The 15,887-nt window shown below is 38.5% G+C and overlaps 1 protein-coding gene across 2 annotated transcripts in view; it reads left to right on the forward strand.

The window, feature by feature from the left end:
• Positions 1-14,780, forward strand: part of LOC123515638 (RNA cytidine acetyltransferase-like) — a 170,174-nt gene extending 155,394 nt beyond the window's left edge. For both annotated transcript variants that reach the window (XM_045274453.1, XM_045274451.1), the window contains one exon: positions 14,681-14,780. In XM_045274453.1, coding sequence (XP_045130388.1) covers positions 14,681-14,735 — 55 coding nt within the window. In that variant the 3' untranslated portion in view covers positions 14,736-14,780. The remainder of the gene's footprint in view (positions 1-14,680) is intronic.
• The last annotated feature ends 1,107 nt before the right edge of the window (positions 14,781-15,887 follow it).

Genomic DNA, 15,887 nt, shown 5'->3' on the forward strand with positions numbered 1-15,887 from the left:
AATTCTTCAGTGCCGGGATCTCGCTTCCTGCTCTGTTCCATGATGGGGTCGTGCACTGTTGACATGATGTGCACATCTCTCTTGTCTCTCCATGATGTTATGAGACAACCTTGGGCTTCAATGTTTCTTACTTCATTTTCCTGCATCTCTCTCTTGGAAGGAAGGAGAGGCATGCCTCTCCCATTCCGTTTGCATGTCCCACACGCTCCAGTGTTGTTATCCAAGAGGAACTTGAAGAGAGCAGGGCTTGTGTACCAGTTATCACATTACAGGACATGACCATTGCCAAGAAGCGGATCCATAAGAGTTTTGACAACAGCTGCAGGCAACCCACTTGATCGGTCATATCTTAGTTCCGTGGTGTCCGTAGTGTACAATATCATGTCTATAATGTACCCAGTCTTACAGTCACACATAACAAACAACTTTAGTCCAAATCTGTGTCTCTTGGATGGAGTATACTGTCTAAATCTAATTTTTCCACGCCACTGCACCAAACTTTCGTCTATGCATACTTTTTGATAAGGACCAAATACAGAAGAAAATTTTGCACGGAGGTGGTCAAAAACAAGTCTAATTTTTCTCATGCTATTAGTGTCAAGTACAGTATCCCAGAAGATATTGTCTGAGAAATTAAAAGAATGCATTATGCTGCTGAATCTGTTTGATGATAACAAATTATGGAAGATTGGAGTCTGAATCATGATGTCTGTAATCCAGTAATCTCGAATGGTTTCTTTTTTCATAATGCCCATGAGCAACACCATTGACAGGAAAGTGTAGAATTCGTCCACAGTCACATCAACCCACTGTAAATGACGGTAGTGTGGAAGAGTACACCTTCCCCCCAAAGTAAAGGCGTGGTAAAGATTGCATTGTTGAACTATTGCTGTGATGTCGTCAAGGGTGAAAAAAAGTTTGAAAAAATCTACCTCCCTGGAATTCCTATTTACATCACGAGTTGTAATGCCGGAACGATGTTCATCAAAATGAAGAGTTTTAGGTATAAAATTATTTCCTTGTTTCCACCTCCACACCATTTGTAGCACTGACACGCTCACTCTCTCCACGGTCATGTTGTCTTCCAGCTCTACCATATCTGATACCCCTTGCCCGTTTGCGGTGAGAAACTGTGCGTCCTATGCGGAGACGTGGCCGTGATGATCGTGGAGAATAGGCAGAATAATTTGAAGATACACCAGGATCATCAGCTTCTTCATTGGAATAATCAACGTCAGGATCGGGAGAGACTGGTGGTGAAGGTGTAGCAGATGTACCCGATGTGGTAGAAGAGCTGTCTGATGTGTTCCTACTTCTGGTTACTGAAACGGGTGACACACAGGCCGATGACCTTCCTTGGCCTGTCAAAAGAGGACAGTGGGGACTGGTATTTTTATCTTTGCTATATTATTCATATTCTACCGAAATACTACTATTACTACTACTACTACTACTACTACTACTACTACTACTACTACTACTACTACTACTACTACAACAACAACAACAACAACAACAACAACAACAACAACAACAACAACAACAACTACTACTAGTACTACTACTACTACTACTACTACCAGGTATTGCTACTACTAGTAACTACTACTACTTCTACTACTACTACTACTACTACTACTACTACTACTACAGCAACAACGAAACAACAACAACAACAACTACAACTACTACTACTACTACTACTACTACTACTACTACTACTACTACTACTACTCCTGCTACGAACCAACCTATGCCAATTTGTTTAGATTACCTAAGGCCGCGTCCGTACTGGGAGCGAGAAAGCAGGCGAGTGCGAGATCGAGCGCGGTTACGTGAATTTGAGTGGCCACATTGGCAGGACTTCATCCGAGAGTTGCCATGGCAACGGGTTATCGCCTGTTTTGACTTGAGATGACACTATAGTCTGACCAGCCTTAATTTACGGCCATGGGGGGGCGAGCGTCTCTGTACAGTGATGCCACGTTTTCACGTTTTCACTACTGTTACTCTCTCTCTCTCTCTCTCTCTCTCTCTCTCTCTCTCTCTCTCTCTCTCTCTCTCTCTCTCTCTCTCTCTCTCTCTCTCTCTTTCTTTCTTTCTTTCTTTCTTTCTTTCTTTCTCTCTCTCTCTCTCTCTCTCTCTCTCTCTCTCTCTCTCTCTCTCTCTCTCTCTCTCTCTCTCTCTCTCTCTCTCTCTCTCTCTCTCTCTCTCTCTCTCTCTCTCTGCTTACCTTTGATTTTTTAGTAAGTCATTTATAATTGCATATATATATATATATATATATATATATATATATATATATATATATATATATATATATATATATATATATATATATATATAAATTTGACAATTTTTCCACACCACCCATGAGGTATTTGTCTTGTGCGTATTTTTTAAAGAGGTGTCCCCAGTAGTTCTTATTCCTCTGTATATCATAAAAGAGTTATGACGACTCTTCATCAGATGAGAGAGTGATTGTGAACGAGTCGAGATAATGGTCAATCACCATATCTCTCTGTTCATCATTCACTTGTAATCCCTCAGAGTGTCTCACAGCATTTTTCCAGTTGTCTGCTGTGATGCTGTTGAGACTCTCCTGGACGAGTGGCTTCAGGTCTGCAATCTTAAAGGTGTTTCTCTTTGCCACATACCCTTTAACCTGTGCCCAAATCAGTTCTATTGGGTTATAGTTGCAGTGGTATGGGGGGTAAGCGTACAACCTTATGCCCATGTTCTGAGGCAGTCTTATCAATGACATATTGTGTGTCAGCGGATGCAGTGTGGCGAGTGACAAGATGCAGGAGTTGAGTCTTAAGTAGACCGTCTGGCACTGCAACACCCTTCTTCTCCAGCCATTCTTGGATCTCTGCTTTCTTGTTTGCAGTAGTTGGTGGCTTATCCACTTTCCTTGAGTGATAGGATGCATTATCCATCACTATGACTGAAGAGGATGGAATGTTGGGCAGTAGTTGGGACTTAAACCACTTCTCAAAGGTGTCCGCATTCATTTGCTCATGGTAATCACCAACATTCTTTGCTTGGAAAACGAGGGTTGCTCCAGGGACAAATCCATCTCTCGTTCCTGCGTGAAGCAAAATCAAGCGGGAACCCTTCCCCGTGGGCACCCTCACTCCCGTGGCCTTCTCTGCCGTGCTGTCTACCCAGCATTTGGACATTGAGTAATTTTGGTTAATCCAGGTTTCATCCAAGTAGACGATGCTTTTCCCTGAACTTCTGTGTTTCTTCATTTCGTGCAAGAAAATCAACCTTGCATGTGTGACATCATCTTTTTCCATTAGGAATCTTCGTCCATCAACCTTTCCATATCGAAACCCGATTCTCTTCAGTACTGTTCTTAATATTTCACGGCTGCCACGATACGAGAGATCGGATTTAACAGCTGCATAAATCTTGTCCAGGGTGGGAATTTCCTTCCTCTCGTAAAAACCGAGTACTGTCCTTCGCAAGACTCCTTCATTGAAGTTATCAAAGAAATCAGAGACCGGTGTTGCACGTGTCCTCTTCTTGGGTGAGTTAAACTGGGGACGTTGATTTTCTTCATTTTCTCTTGCTGCTTTCGAAATTTTTCCACTGCTCTCGCTAAGCTTCGTTGCTGCAGCAGTGCGAGACACAACCTTTGACAGGCCATGGAGAACAGCTCCCTTATCCTTCTCCTCTTGAAAATATTGCCTTACATGGAAGACCATTTCTTTAGCCTGGCTGTGTAAATGTGAGGAATGGGTTGAATGGGCTGCCATACTGTCTGTGCAAAGAACAATAAGGAAGTGAGTGGCACGAGGTCAGTCACGTCGCCACCAGCAATGTGTCAAGGCCACCAGCTGGGTGTGGAAGAGTTGCCGCTCGCAATGTTTTTTTTGTTTTTTTTTCACTTAGGTATTGACATGTACCTACTATTTTGTAAAAATAGAAACTACACATTAGCTTGGCTTACGGATTATGTCTTGAAATTACTGTAAAAGCCAGTAAATGTGAGCATTTTATCTTATAATTATAGCAACATCTGGTACTACAAAGTGAGGCTGGGTTCATCAGTATTGCCGCCACTCACAAGACTTCTTCTATTTATTTTTTTTTTTACTTTGGATAATAGATTATTTCTTTTTTCCATGCTCATTATCTTATATCTGTAACGCTGATGTTATTACACACCCTAAACATACGCTAAGTACCATTATAAGTTACTACAGTTGATATCAGCAACACTCTTGAATATGTATGCCATGTTTGTATGGTACTATATAGTTTTTTATGCATATGATGGTTACTGTTGATTCAGCCATCTATATACACAAGTCGAAATTTTATATATCTGAATTGATGGTATTTGCGATGCCTTGTACAAAAATAACTTCCATTTCACATCGCATTTTGGGGAAACGTGGCAGCACTGTAGAGTTCCCCTTGCCCCACCACAGCCGTAAATTAAGCCTGGTCAGACTATAGGTACATGATGGACATTGTCCTTCCTCCAGTAAACTAACAAAATCACAAAATTTGGCCTTTGTGCTTTTGAGTGACGAAGCCTAGACTATTCCCTTCTTCCGTTTTTAGTGCAACCATACGGTCCATACCCAAAACAAGGATTGAACTTTCAGAAAAGTATGTTTAGCTAAAACAAGGTGTGCCGAGTATGCATTTGGAATAATAAATGCAGGATTTAAAATTCTGACAAAAACCACGATACTTGTGTTGATTTAGCAGCGACTATCACCAAAGTCCATACCCAAAACAAGGATTGAACTTTCAGAAAAGTATGTTTAGCTAAAACAAGGTGTGCCGAGTATGCATTTGGAATAATAAATGCAGGATTTAAAATTCTGACAAAGACCACGATACTTGTGTTGATTTAGCAGCGACTATCACCAAAGTTACCTATATTAAAGTTTACATAAAATGATAATAGAAGAGGAAGGGATCAACTCATTGAGTGGCAGCTTAGGTGACAAAACTGCTGAGAACATTCAACCGCCACATGGGAAAAAAGCATCATTCCAAAATTGCAAAGACCGTGAGAAAGGCATTCACTGAATATGCTAGCCTTTGTTCAGTTGGAGCAGTGCCCTGGCAAATCCATATGGTTAGAGAGAGAGAGAGAGAGAGAGAGAGAGAGAGAGAATTATGAGTATATTGCATGAAAATGACTTACCAGAAAATGTTATATTTTTGCTTTTTCTTCTCCACTGTTCTGCTACCAATGTCCCGTCACAATGTTTGATGTTTGATGCATCACAAATACAGGGTGTGAGGGACAATGTGCTGATCAGCTGTTCTTTATCCATGTTCTTTTGGTGACTTGGATATAAATACTACTGAGGAGGGGCAGGAGTTGCCATTGCAACGCCACCACCACGTCTGCCACCCCCTCTCCCTATCAGCTGATTTTACTGGACATTGATTTCAAGGTCATGAGTGACAAGTTCACTAAAGTTCTGTAAGCATGCTCATCATGAAACAAGGGGAATGTTTCAAGTCAGCATGTGATGAGAATAGAAACTCTCATGCCATGATATGGCAAAATACAATGATGTATTGTAAAACAATTTGAGTGAGATACAAGGGAAGCATAGATTTGCTATAACGAAGGCAAGGAGCATGTAGCCTGGCAACACGTCATCCCTCACCCCCCCACGCAGACGCAGTGACAGAGCCACCCAGGTGCGTGCGACAAGATAGGTAAAGATGTTGTCACAAAGAGTCTCGTGGTTCGTTTATGTGACAGAATTTGACAAAGTGTGTAGGAGGCGTTTATTTACAGGATGAAATAACTCATTTTAGTATTCATTCCATAGCCGCTGATTATGGCGGCCATAAGTAAAATGTGTTATAAACATTTCAGAGATGTGTTTCGACTTAAACTCGTCAGAATTTCTTTACTGTAGTTCTTAACAGACTTTTACAAGAATACATGAGTTCTGCAATTATTGCTGAGTTTAACGATATCAAGCAAAATGTTCTCCCTTGTTTCTGAGGTGAGATACAATATAATACAACGTGGAGAAGCCAGCGTCTGGCCGCTTTCTCGCTCCCAGTGCGGACGCGGCCTTAGGTTATCGTTAGGCTACGTTTCTTGCATTATCTATGCTAACACACACACACACACACACACACACACACACACACACACACACACACACACACACACACACACACACACACACAGAGCCTAACTCTTCTCTGTCACATTTCTCCTTCCATCATTTTTCGTACTTATCCAGGTGATATGTAAATATGTGGTAAGTGCAAAGGAAACAGTGAAAAAATTGATACATAGTAATTTCTGGCAATAGTCACATATTTCTATTTGAGAAACATGAACACTTTTATTCTATAAGAATCTATATAATTACTGGCAAATGACCTAGCTAGAAAACTGTAAACACAAACCTGATGTATGATGTTGCCTCGTGTTTGGGAGTAGCCAAGTTGGTATGTGAAATTCACGTGATGTGTCCTCACTATCATCACTCTCAACACCACATTCAAGCCATCTTCGCTTCACTAGGCTGTTTTCATCACTCAATGTTTCCATTTCTAGTGTCGTTGGTGTGTAGTCAGGGTCTTCATCAGAATCTTCAAGGGTTGAGGGTGAAGACCAACCCTCGTTGGTCATCCATAGCGAACTATGAAAGAATGACGCCCTGTGTGGAGTGGTGGCGGGAGACGGAGTGACTGACGCTTTGAACAAAGCAGTGGCACTCACCTTTCGCGCCGACTGTGCTTGCCTGAGATGGAGGGAGATTTAAATTAAAATAGGTGGGAGGAGAGAGAAATATATGCCCCAGCTGCGAGACTGACATGTCGGTGCATACATAGGAAGTTACAGAAATCATCTAGTAGGCTCAGTACTTCACAGGGTTTGGAAATAAAAACAGGACATAAATTAACGTCATAACCATCGTGGCCCTTCATTTTGGGAACGTAAATTAACGTCATAACCATCGTGGCCCTTCATTTTGGGAACGTAAATTAACGTCATAACCGTGTACGGGTTAATAGTCTGCTGACTTGAAAATAGTAGAGACAGTAGATGGAGTCAAGATGGTGGTGAGCAATGCTATTAGTTTTCTCGCCTCTCTCGTGTCTGTGAATAATATCCAGCTTCACTTCAAGAGTAAGAGACTTCTTGGTCTACTTAGCAACACTAGGCGACATTGCAGGGCTTTTTGATGTAAGTTGAGCGAGGGAAGACTAGCGCTGCTGACACTGTTATTGTTTTGAACTAGGGGAGTGAGTGGTGTGCGTTTTGTCCATGAGAGTCACTGGTGTATTCAAAAGCCTGTCGGCTTGCGTGATACGGCAGTGCTTTCAAACTTTGAAAAAATTACATGGATAAAAAATTTCGTTAAAGCTAGTTTGGTGTTCGTTAAACGAGCAGATGGTAGTGAAATGAAACCTTCGTTATAGCAAAATTTCGTGGTGTGAACCTTCGTTAAGTGGGGGTTACCTGTATTCTATTGAAAACATTAGACATGACTTTGGAATATACTATGACAAAATGGGTTCAGGAAAAAAGATCAGGTTTAGGAACAATGAAGAGCTATCTAGACTGAACTTGGTATTCACAAAGCAGCCAGATAGTGTAAATAAGATTAAATACAAGCCACCAAATGAAAAAAAGTTATCACATTGTGCTGGAGATGAAATTGGAGAAAAACAAGGTAGAGGAACAAATCAAGATTTATGGAGAGAAGAGACTGGTATTTAGCAAATCTGACTATGAATGACTCAGAACATTTTCTGGGAAATCAACTGGGAAGAATTCAACAAGAAGGAAACATCTGTTTTGGAGAAATGGATACCACCAAATGAAAATCCATAACAGTAAAGTAGTAGTTACATTTGTACCAAGGTTGAGGCACAAAGTCAAATACAGTGGTACCTTGAGATATGAGCTACGATTTGGTAATTTTTTTTTTATTTTGAGATCTGAGTCATACTTGGGGATGTTCCTGGTATACAGTGATACTCTGCTTAACGAACAGGATAGGGGGTGTCAAAGCTGTTCGTAGAGCGGAAATTTGTTAAGTGGACGTAATTTTCCCATAAGAAATAATGGAAATAGGGGATGCGTTCTGGGCTAGTTCCCAACATACCACATGGGTAAAAAAATATATATAATAAAAATTATATATACAGTATATATATATATATATATATATATATATATATATATATATATATATATATATATATATATATATAGGTAACCCCCGTTTAACGAAGGTTCACACAACGAAATTTCGCTACAACGAAGGTTTCGTTTTACTACCGTCTGCTCGTTTAACGAACACCAAACTCGCTTTAACGAAGTTTTATCTAGGTAATTTTTTTTTCCAAATTTGAAAGCCCCACCGTATCATGCAAGCTGACAGGCTTTTAAATACACCAGGAGCTGCTGGTACTAAGGCCTGCCTCAGGAGAAATCCTGAGACACCTGTAGAATAAAGATCAAGATCAAGCCTCTTGTGGACAACACAGGCACTGCCAATACAAAGGCCTGACCCAGAAGAAATTCTGCGTCACCTGTAGGATCAAGATCAAGATCAAGATCACGCACACCACTCACTCCCGAGTCAAACCATAACAGCGTCACCAGCAGCTCATCTTCCCTTGTTCAACTTACCACTAAAACGCCCTGCAATGTGGCGTAACGTTCCTAAGAAGACCAGGAAGTGTCTTACTCTCGCAGAGAAGCTGAGTATTATTCACAGACAAGAGAGAGGCCAGAAAACTAATAACATCTTGACTCCATCTACTGTCAAATATTTTCAAGTCAGCAGACTCTATTAAGAAGGCTGGTGAAACTGTATCTTCCTTGAAAGCTAAAAGAACCACCTGAACTCGTGACTCTGCAATGGATAAAATGGAAAGCCTTGTGAAAATGTACATGTTTTGTATGCGGTACCATGATGCGCACTTTGTTTACATTCCACAGGTTGCTGGTTAGTGTATTCCCCGTTTCACTCTCCCTCCCTTTATAAAGTTAAGATCATCAACATTATAGAGTTACGTACATACATACATTAGTGTACATTATAATGACCTAAATTAAACTACCTAAATGTTTAACTTCATAATTTTTACTTTCATTAAACCTTTTACTGTACTATGATGCACTCTCGCTTTGCTTACTCTCAATTGAAGTTCAAATCAGGGGTTAAACTGGTTATAATCGGTTCGTTTAACGAAGTTTCGCTTAACGAAGTGTTTTTTAGGAATGTAACCCCTTCATTAAGCGGGGGTTGCCTGTATATATATATATATATATATATATATATATATATATATATATATATATATATATATATATATATATATATATATATATATATATATATATATATATATATATATATATATATATATATATATATATATATATATATATATATATATATATATATATATATATATATATATATATATATATATATATTATATTAGCTTTTTACAAACCTTGCCCCCAAGAAAGGATTGTTTTGTAATGCATAAAGTGAAATCTTACGTGAAATACAAAAAAATAAAGCAGAGATGATGATGAGATCGGCCACAGACAGCGGAGACTCCGGCGACTTGGCAGCTTCTTCTTCTTCTTGTGACCTTTTAAGCTTGGCGTGTTGTCTTTCACCATGGTATTAAATTTGTTTCCACTCCTCTTTTGCCTGCTATAATGGATATCATATCTTGGTACAGGCGACCCCCACTAAACGAAGGTTCACACAACGAAATTTCGCTACAACGAAGGTTTCATTTTACTACCATACTATCATACCGTATCACAGAGGCCGACAGCCTTTTGAATACACCAGCCCCTCTGGTGGACAACACATGCACCACTTACTCCCCTTGTTCAAAACAATAGCAGCGTCACCAGCAGCTTGCCTTCCCTCGCTGAACTTATCACCAGAACGCCCTGCAATGTCGCCTAGTGTTGCTAAGAAGACCAGGAAGTCTCTTACTCTCGAAGTGAAGCAGGATATTATTCACAGACATGAGAGAGGCAAGAAAACTAATAGCGTTGCTCACCACCATCTTGACTCTATCTACTGTCTCTACTATTTTCAAGTCAGCAGACTCTATTAAGAAGGCTGGTGAGACCGTATCTTCCTTGCAAGCTAAAAGAACCACCTGAACTCGTAACTCTACAATGGATAAAATGGAAGCCTTGTGGAAATGTGGTACATAAGTTTCGTATGTGATACAATGATGTGCCCTTTGATTACATTCCACAGGTTGCCGGTTAGTGTCTTTCCTGCTCCCCTCTCCCTCCCTTCATAAATTTAAGATCATCAACTTTATAAAGTTACCTACATATATACATTAGTGTACATTATAATGATTTAAATTAAACTGCCTAAATGTTTAATTTCATAATTTTTACTTTCATTTAACCTTTCACTGGACTATGATGCACTCTCGCTTTGTTTACTCTTAATGGAAGTTCAGGTCAGGGGTTAAACTTGTTATAATCAGTTCGCTTAACGAAGTTTCGCTTAACGAAGGTTTTTTTAGGAACGTAACCCCTTCGTTAAGTGGGGTTTGCCTGTATTCATATACGCTCATGCCACGAGGATAACGTGGACTCTGTAGCACTGAGTGATAGTGAATTACTAATGAAATACTGCGGTATTTCATTAGTAATTCACTATCACTCACTGCCACGCAGTCAAGGTTAACCTCATGGCATGAGTGTATATGAATACTAAGATACGATATCCATTGTAGCAGGCAATAGAGGAGTGGAAACAAATTTAATATCGTGGTGAAAGACAACACGCCAAGCTAAAGAGGTCACAAGAAGAAGAAGAAGCGGCCAAAGTCGCCGAAGTCTCCGCCATATGTGGCCGATCTCATCATCTCTGCTTTATTTTTTTGGTGTTCCATGTAAGATTTCACTCATGCATTACAAAACAATCCTTTCTTGGGGGCAAGGTTTGTAAAAAGCTAATAGAAATGTTTTGTGAACATAAATGCATATATAAGACAGTAGTGTTCCCAGCAACCTCAGAGCAACCTCGTCACCGTCCCTCCAAGTGTTCATGGTAGCCATTTTACGGCAGGAGGTTGCTCTGAGGTTGTTAAAGAATCTTGGATCCAGCTCCAGGAGCGCTAGAGACAAGCGGGGAGCCAGACAATCACAGCGAAGCTGCCGCGTTCAGTTCCTCACCCGGTAAATTGAAACCCAGAAAATTCGCTAAAACGGATGTGGTTGTACGTTATGCTGTCTTTTTGGTCTAACTTTATATAGTACGTTAAACTGGAAATTTGTTAGATGAATGTTCGTTAAGCAGAGTATTGATGTAGTTGGCGACTCGGCACATAAGTCAGAAGTGCAGCCTCAGCTGAGCTACTATTCTACATGTTTCCTGTGGATCTCATGCACTGTGATTGTTCTTTCATCATTTTCACACCATTTTTTTTACTCCCATTGCCAATAAGAGTTGCTAGATTCCAATTATTATAGAAGTCCACAATACTTGTAATATGTGGTTTCTTTTTCTTTTCATGTTTTGCACAACATTTCATATATCTGAGTTCACATTTTCAAGACATGAAAGTGTAAAAGTTCCTACTTTAACATTAAATTCAAATGCCTGAAAGGAGAGAGAGAGAGAGAGAGAGAGAGAGAGAGAGAGAGAGACACGCTGTGTTATTGGAGCTTTGGGGCGTATTTCTTAGCGGCTGGTTCTGGCATGGGTTTTGGGAGAATTTTTTGATATGCAATAACTTTGCTCTCAGAGGTCATAACATGTTGAAAACTACATTGTTTTACTTAGAATAACAAAGATAAATATGCTTTTATAAGGAAAAATCTTTAAGCATTTTCAACAGGTGTGATTTTTCCCTGCTGTGGCAGATGGAAAAGTCAGCTTCCTGGATTTTAAGGGTTAAAAGGCAAAACAGATTTCTCCTATCTCTGGCTACCTCCTCCACCGATGCTTATTATGGAGGGGGGAACAATGTAAACAAACCTCCTCTATGGTTATAGCATTTGCGGCCTTTCTCTCTCTCTCTCTCTCTCTCTCTCTCTCTCTCTCTCTCTCTCTCTCTCTCTCTCTCTCTCTCTCTCTCTCTCTCTCTCTCTCTCTCTCTCTCTCTCTCTCTCTCTCTCTCTCTCTCTCTCTCTCTCTCTCTCTCTCTCTCTCTCTATCTCTCTTACTTAAAACTTAATTCATTCCATGAATGATGTTTACAGGATCGTCAACGAGTTCTTCTGTGATTATTAGAGCACTCAGTCTTCGTGGGTGGCTATATTTGTACACTCCAGCTGATTGACAGTCCCATGTGATGGTTGGAAATGTAGTAGGGTAACGCCTCAAGGAATGCACCCTCTTAGATAAATATACTTTATAATAGTAGTTTATCTATTTATATTATCTTTTGTTATGTCTTATTATGTTTCTGTGCAATAATTATTATTTATAGATACCTTTTTCTTTCCTAAACACATGTAAAAGAAATAGGGATGCTCTTTTTGGGAGGCTGGAACAGATTAATGGCATTTCAATGCATTTCAACGGGAAAAATTGTTTTGAGATACGAGTCCATCACGGAACAAGTCAAACTCGCATTTCAAGGTACCACTGTGCATACAGGATTGGCTAAGCAGTAAATGTGGAGAGGTTAAGGCAAAAAGAGACTGAGCCTGGAATAAATAGATAAAAAAGAGGCTCATAAGAAAATGGCAAGAATACACCACAGAAAAAAACACACTTGTTAAAATATGTAAAGAGAAGAAAAATTATGAGAAAGGAGGCCTGTAAAATAATGGCAAGAAAACACAACAGAAAAAAATATACATGTTAAAATATGTAAGGAAGAGAAAAAAAAAATATTGAGAAAGATATAATCAGTAAGTGTAAAAGATCAGCCCAAATTATTTTTAGATATATGTATGGAAAATTAAAAAGTGAACATGGAATTGAATAATTGTGTTAGGAAGGTGCGGAATATAGCAAGGACCTTGAAATGACTGAAATTTTGAAGGAGCATTTCCAAGAGGAATTTACAAGTGAAAGCAATTGGCATGGGGATCAGGAAAAGGCACCAATAGGATTGATCACAGTCTTTAGACAGGATGTAATGGAAAGCTGAAGGAGTTTGACATACGGAAATCACATTGTTTGGATAGTGTTGCCAGATGAATATTTATAGAATGTAGAGATGAGTTGGTCAATAAAGTACATACAGTAATTAAATGCTCTGTTAAAAGAAGAAAAATACCACATGACTGAAAAAATGCAAACTTAGTACCAGTCCATAAAGCAGATTAATAGGAGGACCCAACAAACTATAGACTCATGTTTTACAAGCACCATTGCAAATATCTGTGAGATCATTAAAGGAGGGATGAATCACTTAGAATAGAACAGCATATTCAACTGAAGACAGTTTGGATTTAGGCAAGGAAGGTCCTGTACTACCAATCTTATATACTTCTAATTCAAGATATTATACATAATACAAGAAAGAGATAGATAGATGGGCAGCCTGCATTTTTGTGGGCTTTAAGAAAGCCTTCGATAATGTCTCACACAGGAAACTAATAGGAAAATTAGAAACTATTGGAGAGATTCAGGGGAAGCTAGTAGAATGGATGAGGAACTTTTTAAAGGAAAGGATGATGAAGGGAACAATCAGGGATAGGAGCTCATCCAGAAGGGAAAGTTATTGGTTGAATGCCGCAAAGGTTGGTACTGACACCAATTATGTTTGCCATTTACATTATTAACATGGATGAGAGTGTGAGCAGTTATATGAGTTTCTTCACAGACAATCCAAAGTTGATGAGGAGAATAAGTGCACAAAATGACTGAAATGCTTCAATAAGATCTCAGTAAACTCTGGGAATGAAGTAAAAAATAGGAGATGGATTTTAACATCCAGAAATGTAGTGTAATGGAGTTTGGAGGAAACAGGAACAGAATATTGGGACATTAAATATGTGATGAAAAGGAAGTAAAGAAGATGGTGTGTGAGAAGGATCTTGGAGTGTTCCTGACAGGCAAATAAATAAGATTGTCACAGAAAGTTATATCCAAAGGTTCCAATTTATATTTCCATCCTTAGTCACAGTAGGTACAAAAACTATTTTTGTTTTAATGTTATTGGCTTATTCTTGTGTTTATTTTTTGTATGAAACATGTTTTATTAGTTTAGACAATAATAGAATTTACAAATGATGTTTCATGATCTTTATGGGCTTTAGGGGGCACTTATAAAATGATCTTGGAATGAAATACTTTGTTTTGTGTGTTCATTCTGAAGTCCACTATTCAATGGATCATTTTAGAAGTGAATTCTCAGGAACTGATTACAATTATATATCAGGGAATATTTGTACATGATCCTTATGGCTGTGTTTGATAATTATGCACTCCTAAAACCTAAGAATAAATTACCTAAACATTAAAGCATTAAACAATACTTACCTTTCTCTCTTGTGTCATGGCTTCACTTAGATTTCTTCATGACTTTAAGATTGTCTGCAGTGACAAGTTAAACAGTTACCTTCTAGAAAAATTCAACCCAGGAAGCATTAAACAATATTTACATTTCTTATGACCACCTTTTTTTTTTTTTTTTTTTTTTTTTTGTAACTAAGATTGTCTGCAGTGACAAGTTAAAACAATTATTTTCTCTTCCATTTCAGCAAGAGAAAAATCAAGCTTGTTAAAGAAGAGAAAAAGAAGATGAAACATGAATGAATGGTTCAATTGTATTAATTTTACTGAATAAATGTCACTTTTGTTTCATGTGTATTATGTATAATGATTACCTAACTATGTGTAAAGGTAATATGTGTAGATAGATGGGATTACTATCAAAATGTTGGAGTATGGAGACAAAACTGATTAAATGCATATATAAAAATTTCAAGATGAGAAGATGTCTACTAAGAGCCTTCACAAAGGTCCAGTCTACAAGGGGAATAGTGGTATAAAATGAAGTATCGAGTAAATTTCCTGAAAAACTGTTCCCAAAATTATTCAGATCAGAGCAGAATTGGTGAAGAATAGGTAGGTTTTAGATAGGTAAGGAGAGGGTTGGATTAAGTAGTTAGAGAAAGGAAAGTTAATATATTATTCATGGACCTCGAGAAAGTAGACTGTACAGGTGATTGGATGAAAATGTGGATGTGTTACAGATGCATAGTGTGGTTGGGTTTTTTGGAATGGTGTGTAGGGGAAACATATCAAGAGGAGTTAGAGAAATAACTGAAAGCTTTGTAATATATGGTGTGAGACAATGCTTTATGATATTCCCATTATTGGTTAGCATTTCCAGTATGTATATGGATGATGAAAAAATTACTACAAATTTAAAATGATCTGAAGCTTGATGTTAACAAAAAAGTGGTAATAGTAGTAAATAATTGTCAAGTACATTCCATTTAGCATTCAATATAACACAGATGGCAGAAAATGTGTGTGCAGAAGATGAATGTTGAAGGTATTTAAGTGTAATAAAAAATAAAGCAGTAATGTTTGAAAATGGTTAAATGGGTGTGGTTGATTGTGATTCATCATGGAGCACTTCATTTCTGTTTCTTTGTGCAAGATGGTGCTTGTTATTGTGTTGGTGCTCATGCAAATCACAGAAACTTTTAAAACTAGAAAATTAACAAAATTTACTTAAAAGTTGTACCCCAGATTATGCATGCTATGTTTTACACCCAAACCAGCTTATGTACTTTTCTAACACCCTATTTGTATTAGTTAATGCCCACAGTATCAATAGTGCCACATCATTGTGTCTCCACTGAAAACCGGTGCCACTTAAGCTCACACTCACCTTAGATTTTTTTTTTTATTTTAATGTAGTAACAGCAATGACAAAAGTAACAAGAATTACAGTAA

The sequence above is a fragment of the Portunus trituberculatus genome, chromosome 39 (genome assembly GCF_017591435.1).
Source record: "Portunus trituberculatus isolate SZX2019 chromosome 39, ASM1759143v1, whole genome shotgun sequence".
Lineage (NCBI taxonomy): Eukaryota > Metazoa > Arthropoda > Malacostraca > Decapoda > Portunidae > Portunus > Portunus trituberculatus.